General features: G+C 41.8%; 3 protein-coding genes across 3 annotated transcripts in view; 1 reads left to right on the top strand and 2 right to left on the bottom strand.

Annotated features, from left to right (window-relative positions):
- The window catches only part of LOC130569914 (E3 ubiquitin-protein ligase UHRF2-like), a 19,273-nt gene extending 10,845 nt beyond the window's left edge, over positions 1–8,428 (bottom strand). The window contains exons 1-3 of the mRNA XM_057359838.1: positions 8,127–8,428; positions 1,323–1,634; positions 762–1,066 (exon numbers count right to left, since the gene is read on the bottom strand). Of these exons, the coding sequence (XP_057215821.1) occupies positions 762–1,066; positions 1,323–1,634; positions 8,127–8,279 (770 nt within the window). The 5' untranslated portion in view covers positions 8,280–8,428. The remainder of the gene's footprint in view (positions 1–761; positions 1,067–1,322; positions 1,635–8,126) is intronic.
- The window catches only part of rad23b (RAD23 homolog B, nucleotide excision repair protein), a 127,001-nt gene continuing 121,691 nt past the window's right edge, over positions 7,191–12,500 (top strand). Inside the window, exon 1 of the mRNA XM_057359841.1 lies at positions 7,191–7,207. The gene's annotated coding sequence lies outside the window, so the exon portion shown is untranslated. The remainder of the gene's footprint in view (positions 7,208–12,500) is intronic.
- oaz1b (ornithine decarboxylase antizyme 1b) overlaps positions 9,659–12,500 on the bottom strand; it is a 2,957-nt gene continuing 115 nt past the window's right edge. The window contains 7 exon segments of the mRNA XM_057359843.1: positions 9,659–10,555; positions 10,640–10,725; positions 10,829–11,001; positions 11,204–11,290; positions 11,292–11,343; positions 12,405–12,461; positions 12,463–12,500. The exon segment at positions 12,463–12,500 is cut by the window's right edge and continues 115 nt beyond it. Of these exon segments, the coding sequence (XP_057215826.1) occupies positions 10,425–10,555; positions 10,640–10,725; positions 10,829–11,001; positions 11,204–11,290; positions 11,292–11,343; positions 12,405–12,461; positions 12,463–12,500 (624 nt within the window). The 3' untranslated portion in view covers positions 9,659–10,424.

Here is a 12,500-nt window from a genome sequence, read left to right on the forward strand (position 1 = left end):
GAGAGAGAGAGAGAGAGAGAGAGACCGACAGAGAGTTTGACAGACAGTGAGACAGACAGTCAGACAGACAGAGAGAGAGAGAGAGACCGACAGAGAGTTTGACAGACAGACAGACAGAGAGAGAGAGACAAAGAGGCAGACACAAAGACAGACAGCACAGAATATAAACACAGAATGTCACTGGTGTGATTAATGGATCTGTTTGAGTTACTGTAAACTCCCAATTAAACACACTCAATACAACAAGAGTATGAACTTCAAACGAAGCGATTTAACACACACACACAAACACACACGCGCACGCACACGAAATATCAGATCTGACTCAACATGTTCCAGCAAAGCAGCAAACACGACTGTTCTTAGATCAGCAGGAAGACAGTCACTAAGTGAATGTATCTGCTTTCCCAGGATGCACTGCAGCGTGATGCTTTGTTTTTGGATATGATGCAGCAGCTCGTGTGAGACATGAATGTAGATGAGAGCACAAGACCGCAGCAGAACTTCATCTCATGTTCATTAACTTTTTATTCAATTCTTCTGATCATGAATGAAGATGAGTGATTTCACAACAGACACGGCTCGCTTCAGCACACACTTCACCGAATACATACCATTCATAAGAACGCCGTGCTGTAACCATAGCAACAACGCCAATCACACAGAGAGCGTAAAATAATCTGGTGACTCACGTATGATGACGTCTGATAGAAATCCACAAAAGAGAAAACAAAGAGACTTTCTTCCCATGATGCACTTACTCTTCATATTTAATGTGGTACGCCACGTCCTCGCTGGAGTTTGTCGAAACAGTTTTTGACGTCGACGGTTCACTGTTGTCAGAGTTTATTTGTTTCTCTGATGTGCCGTTACTGTCTGTTGAGGAGAGCGTTTCCTCACAATCCAGTTTTCCGTTAGTCTGTTTTCGGGGTCGGCCCACCCTGGCAGCAGGGGGCGCTGTTTCAGCTTTGCCATTCAGTCCTTTAGTGGCAGGAGAAACCTTTTCAATGATGCCCTCAAACCAGGCACCGATACTGACGTCCCTGCAGTCCACCAACTCATTTATCTCAACAGATGACAGAAAAAAACTAATCAATACACAACCCTGAATGTCACCACAAATCACTTGGATTATAAAACATGAACAATAGATGTAAAAATATTCATATTTGACCAGATATAATGATATAGTGTGTATGATTTAATAAAGAAAGCCACTTCAGACAATGCTGTTGAATCCATTCAAAAATGTTGTAAAAAACAAACAAAGCACTAAATGAACACAAAAGGAATAACAATGAATGTTTTTCTTTTGTTCGTACTTTGTAGTGTCCGATGCCGGGATGAATGAGGAGCGTCCGGCTGGATGTGGAGGGCTGGCTGTCTGATGACGGACTGCAGGATTTAGAGCCGTTTCCGTTGCTGTTGGAAACGGTTGCTGGAGAAATGGCTGTTGCGGTGGGTGTGGCTGGGGGTGGGGTCGATGCGGAGGTGGGTGGGGTCATTATGCAGGCCACACCCTCACCGTTGTTCAGGACGGGGCTGTCTGGAGGGTCGGTCTGTGAGCGAATGAGAAGCTGGACGATGTCGTTAAGCCCGACGTTATAATCGAACAGCGTCTGACCGTCTTCCATCTGTAACAACAAACAAATATAATGTCATACGTGTTATCAAAAGACATATTTCTATTTAATTCGTCAAACAAACCTGTCAAAATGATTTGCTGCATCCGGGTTACCGTGTGTTATTAGTTTTGAGAGGTTGTTATCTGGGAATAATGTCGCGACTGGCCAATCAGAATCAAGCATTCCAACGAGCCGTGTAATAAGAGTGAATAACACATGACGTGAGTGTATTCTGATCTTACAGCTCATGTCAAATGTATTTATTTTCTCTGTTTCACGAGCAGAACGTATGAGAAGAGCACAAACCAGCAGAGCTGCGCTTTTAACGGACTGAGACCGAAGAGCTGCAATCACAAGAGCGACGCCATTTTGTGCTGCTGAACCCCCCCACACACGCACACACACACACACACACACACACACACACACACACACACACACACACACACACACACACACACACACACACACACACACACACACCACCACACACACACACACCCACACACACACACACGCACGACACACACACGACAACGACTATCTCCGTGGGGACAGTCCATAGGCGTAATGTTTTTATACTGTACAAACTGTATATTCTATCCCCTATCCCTAACCCTATCCCTAAACCTAAAGATCATAGAACACTTTTTGCATTTTTAGATTTGTAAAAAATATTGTTCTGTACAATTTATTAGCTTTTGTGCCCATGAGGACCTCAATTTTGGTCCCCACGGTGACACGAGTCCCCATGTGTTGGTGTGTATTCAGGTTTAGGTCCCCACCGGGGTATACAAACATGAACACACACACACACACACACCTCCAGACAAACTGAAGAAATATAAACTGTAGTGATGATGATGGTTACAGTGTAACTGTGTTGATGTTGCTATAGCAACCGATGAATATCCATTCCACACATACAACCGCACACGAACACACACTCTCAATGTCACAAATGTACACACAAACACTCTCATACAGATGATGTCCGTTTCTCCTGAACACGTGTGTGTGAGATGTTTCTTCTCTCTCTCGTGTGCGCGCGCGTGATAGAGAGAAATGAGAAGGTCCACGTCTCTGTGAGCAAAAGACGGAGGAATCGAGTGAATTCTGTTTCATGAGTGTTAAAGCTCATCTCAATAAAAGTCACAGTCACAGTCACGCAGCTCTGAAGAGAGAAACTGAACGTGGGCCGCCATCATCATCATCTCTGTCAGCCGTTCCGATGGGAGATTATCTGCTCTTCAACACTTCACGTGAAAAACACAACATCCAGACTCAGAGCATTAACCTCAAACTAATTCTCTCAATACTGTGATACATTATCATAATACAGTTCATTTATGCTGGTTTTTGAAACACCAATAAAAGCATTGTGTAATAATTTACAAATCACAGCAAGAGCAGACAAGACAAAACATCAGAGAAAAAGCTGACACTCATGACGACCTTCTTTAATGTGAATATACTACACTCACAAACACACATAACAATCACATGAGGATTAAAAATGGGTCCGTGTTCTAATATTTACAGAAAATTAAACCACCAGCTCTAAAAAAGAAGAACGGAACAGGAATTGGTTTTTACTGTGTTTTATTGTGTTAGTTAGCAGTATTTTTGTAGTTATTACGGATTAAAACAAAGCAAAACAAACCAACTGCAGTTTGATTGATATTAATTGGAATGCACAATAAAAAACATGATTTTTGAACCAAACTCTTCAAATATTTCACAAAAAAACAACGCGTGTTTGTGAGTTTAAAGAGGCTTGTCAATGTGTGCTCATTTACACTTAAGATTGTGGGAGGAGTTACACACATAAAACACACATTATATAAAAACAACACAAATCTAAGATATTTAGATTAGTTATATAAGCGTGTGTGCATGCGTGTAATCATTTACAGAATCTAATCACAGTGACGCACAAGCTTTAAACTCCACACACACACACAGGCAAGACAACAACAACAACACTCTTCCGTGGAAGCACACGTCTCACACAGACGGACAAACCACAAACTGTCGTTGAACTTTCATAAAATGTACGACGGGCTGGAATGATCTGGAACTATCGGCGGAAGATTTGCTCCATTTTGAGTTGGACTCTGGCTTACGGCCACGGCTCATGATCGACGCCATTTCCAGCGAGACGTGAGCAGGGCATGATGGTCCTCAGACATCACACACATACTTGATTCAGGGCTAGAAAATGTGTGCGTGTGGTTTATGTGCATGTTTGTGCATTTTACACTCAAACCAAGTTTTCAAAATGTGTGTGTGTGTGTGTTTCCCCCTGCAACAAAGACGGAAAGTCAAACTAGCCGAGCGGAGGAATGTACGCCACTGCAGAGCCCCGCATGGAATTCTGGGATATGTGAGGAGGAGACGCCCCACTCCCCTCCCCCACCGCCTGACGGCACAGGAACGTGGAAAGAAAGTAGAAATAGGTCAAATTTAACCCCACGTCAGACACAAACAAATCCGTTTACCACACTGTTTACTGACAATACCACAGTAAAATAATGTTTGTGTACTGTGATTGGTTGAAACCCGTCTCATTGGACGACACAGCGGGAGAATTCCAGTGATTTTCTAATGAAACAAATGAAGGTTTACGGTGTGTGTGTGGCCCGAAACGCTGGCGGATCACAGACACTGACGAAAACCCTCAGACTTTAACATCATCTAAACACAAATCACCATTAATTATTGTCTTTAGCCAAACCACAACACACACACACACACACACACACACACACGCACGCACACACACACACACACAAATGCCTTAAACAGAAAAAACACTTTCTAACATCTAACTAACCACTTTCTCTGCAATTTTGAAAACTTTACGATCTCGTTCTAACAACCTAACAATAACAAATAAATCATTAACATTGATAAATATATATAGTCAAAACATATATGTTCATATGTGTATTTTGAATACATGTGTATTGTGTGTCAATGACTGACAGAAGACAAAAACAAGTGTAAACATGAGCCAGTAAACAACCATACAGAACACCTGAAGCACATAGCAACACCCTAGCAACCACCAACATCAAACCACTACAGATCTAATGACTGTAATTACAGCAACCAAAAACCACCAAAACATACAACAAACATATAGAAACAACGGATTTACATTCATGACGAATTATTAGAGAGAGAGAGAGAGAGAGAGACAGAGAGAGAGAGAGAGAGAGAGAGAGAGAGAGAGAGAGAGAGAGAGAGAGAGAGAGAGAGAGAGAGAGAGAGAGAGAGAGAGAGAGAGAGAGAGAGAGAGAGAGAGAATGAGAGAGACAGAGAGACGAGGAGAGAAGATGAGAGACAGAGGAAGAGAGAGAGAGAGAGAGAGACCAGAGAGAGGAGACGAGAGAGAGAGAGAGAGGAGAGAGAGAGACAGGAAAAAGGGAGGCCAGAGATGGAAGAGAGAGAGAGAGAGAGAGAGACGACAGACGAGAGAAGNNNAGAGACAGGTAAATGAGACACCATTTTGAAAGATAGACACTTCCCGTGTGTGTGCGCGTGTGTATTCCTCACAGCTCTGTTGATACACTCACACTCATATCTCGCTCACAGCGACACGCTCAAACACACACACACACACACACACACACACACACACACACACACACACACACACACACACACACACACGTGAGACGACACGTCTTTGATGTTTTCAGTGTTGTTGTATTGGAGTGAAATGTCTGGTGTCCGCTCACACATGTGTTAAAGGCTGATGTGGTGAGGAAGTCATCATGAGATTTAAACAGACGCTTCCTCTGAGCTGCAGGCCCGGCCGCGCAAAACCAGACACAATGCTGCTCAAGATGGCCGCCGACAGGCACAACCACCGTCTGAAAAACACGCCAGCGAACCTCTGCACACCTCACCGACAACATCACAAACACACAAACCTCAACATATCATTACACAACTGATCAAAAATCCACCGTGTGTGTGTGTGTGGGAAGGGTAAACCCTACGGTATGAGGACAAAATGTCCCCACAAAGATGGCAATATCCAAAACCCTTGTCCTTGTGGGGACATTTTTTGGTCCCCATGAGGAAACGATCTTATAAATCATACAGAATGAACTTTTGTGAAAATGTAAAAGAGCAGACAGTTGTGTGTGATTGTTAGGGTTAGGGGGAGGGAATATGATACACAGTTTGTACAGTATAAACACCATTGTGTCTATGGAATGTCCCCATAAAACATGGAAACCCAACATCTGTGTGTGTGTGTTAAGTGTGTGTGTGTGTGTTCATGTTTGTATATCCCGGTGGGGACCCAAACCTGAATACACACCAACACATGGGGACTCGTGTCACCGTGGGGACCAAAATTGAGGTCCTCATGGGCAAAAAAGCTAATAAATTGTACAGAACAATACTTTTTACAAATCTAAAAATGCAAAAAGTGTTCTATGATCTTTAGGGTTAGGGATAGGGTTAGGGATAGGGGATAGAATATACAGTTTGTACAGTATAAAAACTGTCCCCACGGGGATAGTCAACCAGACATGTGTGTGTGTGTGCGTGCGTGCGTGCGTGCGTGCGTGTGTGTGTGTGTGATCTGTTGAGATTATGCGCCACACTGAACAAACACAATAAACATCACAACAAATGAAATGAGAGTCCAGACACACACACACAACATCGACAACAACCAAAACCACACCTGTAACCAGAGAGCAACAAACAACACCCTACGAAGATCCCTACACAGACAGCATGTTTACATGTTTCACTGTTCCTGATTTCATTTAAAACAACATTATTACACACACAATCCCAGAATGTACTACAACATGCTCTATGAAAGAAATAACACAACACACAAGAGTGCACAAAACTATAACTATGATATTAATGTGGAGTTTATCAGTATTACTGTAAACCTATGTCCTGTGTGTATATGGACCCTTAGAAGACAGCTGTCTATGTAGAAAGATGAAGGTTAGATTACTCACTTGAATTCAATCTAAAGACAACGAAACCTTACAAAAATGAACCACAACGAAAAAACTTTGGTTCCTCCAGTTAAACCCCGATAACCACAAATGAATCACCATTTATTGATTTGCTACAGTAACCACACTTTAATGGTCACAAATGTCCTTACACACACTGTAAAAAATGAAAACTGTTAGTGCACTTTATAATAACAAAATCTGTGAGAGGTCAAGGGTCAGGTTCAGCTGTATGTTTTAATAAACGTAACGTTCAGTGAAATATTCCGTTTCCTATTATTCTGACACTAAAGTTTGGTGAGTTTCATGAGAAAGCGTCCATGATTCATTTCTGGGTGAGTTCATTTTAAGGGTTCAAGTGTGATCTTCTCATGTTTGGATGGAAAGATCAGTTCTGTTTGAGCTGACTACACAGATGACAGATGAACGAAGACTAACTTCAGGACAATCAAACTACACATGACACAAATCTCATCATACAAATAATCATTTTCTCATCATCACCCCATTGACTGCCATAGTAGAGACACTAAATACTATAGGAGTCAATGGGGGATGAGATCTGTTTAGTACTGATATATGCAGCACACAAAACATAATTATACAACAGCATGTTTTGCAACACCTTTTTGTAATAATTTTCAAAGCCCTCACAAAACAAATTAGCCATAATTATAACTGTGACAAATTTGATCTACAATTGTTTTATAACAGAACTTAAACTGAAGCTTTTTTTAACATCCAGACAATCACAAACGTCACTTTTTACTGTCAATCACACCAGACAACGTAAACACACACACACACGCACGCACGCACGCACGCACGCACGCACGCACGCACACACACACACACACACACACACACACAGGTATGACACAAGATTCTCATCACAGAGACACACAACACTCATGTGAGCTGCTGTGGTCAGTCAGGTGTGTGCACTGCTGGACTGATCCCGGATCAGATACTAGACGTGTCTATTCTATTAAAGCTGTCAAACACTCTCCTAGTGAATCAGGCGAATAACTCATGATAAACACACCATCAGACAGAGCACGTGTCTACACGCACGCGCACGAGTTTACACGCGTGTCCGTGTTTGAACTACAAATACTAAAGGAACATGTATCTATACATAACGTTAACTGCTCTCCCGATGGCGGGGGGGGGTAATCTCTGCACGTGGAAATCTCAAAACGCACACAAACATTATTTTACACGCGGACAAGAGCAGCTGAAGAAATAAGATGAATTACACAACTGCTTTAAAGAGCTTTTGTAAAACGACCTTTATAATGTTACAGAGTGACTTTCCGTTCAATTTGAACATGAACTGTCATTCCAGTTCTTCCATGGCAACGCTGTAACTATATCCAAACACACACGCGCGCGCGCGCACACAGACACAACGCAAGACCGCGCTCGGGTTCTGGCTGAATCCGGATCGGCTCCGGACTGTTGCGCAATGGGAACAGGGAACGGATCGCGGTGCTCGTACCTGTTTTCCTCTGTAGAAGAGTCTCTGCTGCTCGGGCTTGACGTTAAAGATCTCATTGATCTTCACGCGCAGGGACTCGATCTTCGTGAGCCGCGACAGATCCTCGACGGTTCGAGTCTCTTTCCCGTCGATCGTCCGGATCTGGATCCACATCGCGCCGTCCGACAGCCGTGAAAACCAGCGCGCGAGCGGAAAACTGCGCGCGCGTGCGTGCGTGAGCGTGTGTTTGTGTGTCGGGGTTTGTGCGCGCACTCGTGCTCGGGGATCTGCGGGGAAAGCGCGCGTCTAGCCAACGGTTGTCACATGAAGTCTCGCGATGTGACACAAAGTCTCGTGGAATAGATGTAAAAAAGGAAAAGAGCTTTTAAAGAGACAGCAGATACGCGCTGGTGACGTCTAAATACACAATACTGGTATGTGTTTGTGTATCAGGAGTTTCTGGACACTTTAACTCTCATTAAATTTAGGACCAAATCGAAAGAAAGCGGTGCTTATTTTAAAGTAAGATAACACAAGCGAAAACATCTGAAATTGTTGGAAAAATAAATCAAGACAGAAAGAAACCGAATATCATGTCACTTGCGTGTAGACACCTGTGTAAACTTGAGGGGTAATGACCACTAGAATCACCATGACTCTGGTGTATTAAAGATCTTTAAATTCGGCAAGATAATCAGAAAGAAACGTTTAATGCTAATTCAATTTGTGTGTGTGTGTGTGTGTGTGTGTGTGTGTGTGTGTGTGTGTGTGTGTGTGTGTGTGTGTGTGTGTGTGTGTGTGTGTGTGTGTGTGTGTGGAGTAGAGAGAACTCCGTTCTGTAGCATGAACTTTTTACATTTTCCAGATATTAAATCCCTAAAGTCGAATATCACTAACTTTGTGAGTAGTGTATGTTATAAAACCCCTCATTCATTATATTCGACCTGTAACACATGGGGTGTTGTAACGTTGTTAATGCGACATCTTGTGGACAAATTCACTACTGACGTACATATACAAACCACAGCAGCTGTGAAAGTGCTCACAGATATCTCTTATTAAATCACACATCCATTCATTAAACACACTCATTACATTTGACACAACTTTTGTCTGGACAGAATTCTTGACCATACTTTCATTTTCACTGTTTGTGTAACACTTTGAGCTTCATCCTGCGCAAGTGTTTGTCATTAGTATAATTTTGGACTGGCACATTTGAACAATTTTCATAAAAGCAGAATTTTCTGGATGTTTGACAGTCTTTCATTAAATCTAAAACTAAGTTTTCTAACCTGCTCTGATTATTTCAAGTGCACATTAAGTGAAATACATAGAATATTACAGTTACATCACAAAATCATTTTGGAAGATCTAATGTAGACGGCAAATGACTTCTGAAACTTAAATCTAAAATGGTGTAAATCTATAACATACACACTTAATCTTGTAAATAAATGTACATTAACTAATACTTCCATCTTAAATTTTAATTTCAAGATGAAGTTGTCAATGTATTACTTTTGCGATTTTAATAAAAGACATTTAGATAGTTCTTTTTAAATGATGGTTTTATTATCACAGACGCAGTATATGCTCCACTAAAGAGGTTTTCAAACAATGTGAAAAATAAACGAAGACAGAATGAGACTCGAGCACAGACTGCTAGACAAGCTTCAGATATACAAAATAATGACAGCGAGAGGTAAACAAGCTTTGGATGTGTCAATTTCATTTTCCCATTAAACTCTGTACCAGTCGGGTTATCAAACCGACTGTTCTTCAACCAAATCACACAAGTTTAGCCCAGTTCACTTCAAAACTGCTGTTGTGTAGTTCCAGACAGCTGAAGAACTAGAAACTACATTCTGAGGTAAAAAAATTTTAAAACTGACCATAAATGATGAAAGCCTACGTGACATCATAAACAAAATTGTCATTTCAATGTGAACATTAAAACTCAAGATCCAATCAAAACAATAATAAGCTTACGTAGCCAAATGAATATACAAAGACCTGTTTTGAACATTTCAGAAACTGAAACATTTTATAAACAAAAATACAAACACAAGCAACAATAGAAAATAATCATATCAGCAACCTCCTGGAAACGGGTGTGGGGGGGCGGAGTCAAACGTTGCGTTAAACAGACCCAAAACTATCAATGTGAACGCAGACCTCCAGATGTGACAAAATCACATTTTGTTTTTTTTTACAAATTCCAGACGCGCTGTGGGACAGAAATCGGTTGATGTGTAAATGAGAGAGAAGTTGTTGTGCAGAAGGAATGAAAGAGAGCTGGGGGAGGAAGAGGAGAATCTAATCTTCGTCCGATGAATCCCTGTCAAAGTTGTAGGCCATAAACAGAACGTCAGGTCGAGAGGGGACCAGCGCATGACCCGGTTTCACCATCTCAAAGCCCAAAAAGCTGAACGCACGCACCAGTTTCACTGTGAACACAAGTTTAAAAGTTTAAAGTTTTAGAACAGCGTGCAAATAACCCAGACTTTTACAAAACTAAGAACTGAACTCACCACGGTCTTCCCTCTTCTTGTAGAAACAGACAAATACACTGCCAACTTTCAGATGTTCTTCAGCAAACTCCAGAAGAGAGATGAAGCTAAAACACAATCCGATTAATAAAGATTTGATATATTTCCTAAATATCACCGATTATAAATGTACTGAACCCTATGACCTCTGACCCACACGTGACCTCTCACCTCTCCTTGCTGCCCTCTGGGAACGGGTCACAAGGAATCTCCACAAACAGGCCTTCCCCTCTCAGTACCGCCTCCCATTGGATGGTGCAGGAAACGGTGGGCTGGCTCCTGAAGTGCAGTATCCGGGGGCGACCGGCCCCAGCAGGCTCTTCTGTCACAGTCAACTTCCTGTCCTACAATGATAAACAAATACAGTCAGAGAAACAAGTCTGTCATTCAAAGAAACACCTTTCTGCACACACAACACGAGTTTACAGTACCTAGTGGTTTATGTGTGAATCAACAACATGTTTTCCATTTTAATAAATAAATGGAAAAAATGACATCAGCCATATTACGGCGATATTGGGTTATGCCACTGTATGCTGTACTTACGGAGTACAGCTGTTGAGCTGTAGATGTGTGATCCCGTGCTCCGTTCCCTCGCCCACCTGGGATCTTCAGAGGTGGGTGAGGGGCATCAGGAGCACCACAGAGGCCCTGGACCAGCGGTACTACTGCAACACAAAGACAGACTGCAAACACACACACACACACACACACACACACACACACACACACACACACACACACACAAACGTCACAGACAACTATATATCAAATTGCTCAAAAGATGTTATAATTCCATCTCAAAAGATGGTTTGATGCTGGCTTTTATCACATAGAAATGTGGGCAATACAAGTTTAATCTGTGATTACGGGCAGCAGTTCACATTAAAGTACTGTAGTATACTCTAATACTAACTATAGTAAAGATGAAAAACACTAGTGTGTAGGAATGTTACTACTGTACAGTTCAATACAGTGAGTACTACAGTATGTTTCATGTGGCAGACGACGCTCTTGCGTCACAACTACAGCTGCGTCACATCCGCACGTGTCACGAATCATTTAAACGTCATCTCAGTGTACATAAAAAACTACAATAAAACGGATCCGCTTTTACTGGATAAGTCTGATGAATAATCAAGATTATTCGACACGTCCGCGAGATCAAACCCTGAAGCTCGAGTGATGACACGGGTGGGTTAAATGGAGGCGCTGTGACGTATGTGTGAAGAGCGAGGCCTTCGACGTCAAAGCTAATGCGAGCTGAAAACAACTCAAGTATCACACTAAAACATCTTATCCTTCATACAAATGTACAAATATCGTCACCTCGTGTGATTATTTCCGACTCGTGAGAATAAACACACGAGTGTGTGTGTGTGTGGATTTAACTGTTAAATGGTCAAATCGATCAGGCCCACAGGTGTGAAGATGATAAGCACTTGATTTCCGACGTGACACAATTAATCGATACAACTTTCTAGATATTTTAAAACTCAAAATACTATTTTTGTGTTTTAATTGGCAAAAACAACTTTCAGAAACGCGCGAAGTGACTGAAAAAAAACAGCTGCTAGCATTAGCATCAGGCCTCGCGAGACCATTATTCCCCACAAATCCTGTTTAAAACCCCAAATACTGATAACACTTCTTCACATCACACTATTGTGGCTTTATTATGTATTTATAATATGACTATAACATGAAGCGTACGAAACGAACTGTTTAAAGCGCAAAAGTCTTTTACCTTCCCATCATGTCATTAATACTATTACTGAGCGCGTCCATGTTGCTGTTTTTACAGTTTCTTTCCTTCTTTCTCACGAGCAAAACAATGACTATT

Source organism: Triplophysa rosa, linkage group LG19 (genome assembly GCF_024868665.1).
Source record: "Triplophysa rosa linkage group LG19, Trosa_1v2, whole genome shotgun sequence".
Taxonomy (NCBI): Eukaryota; Metazoa; Chordata; class Actinopteri; order Cypriniformes; family Nemacheilidae; genus Triplophysa; species Triplophysa rosa.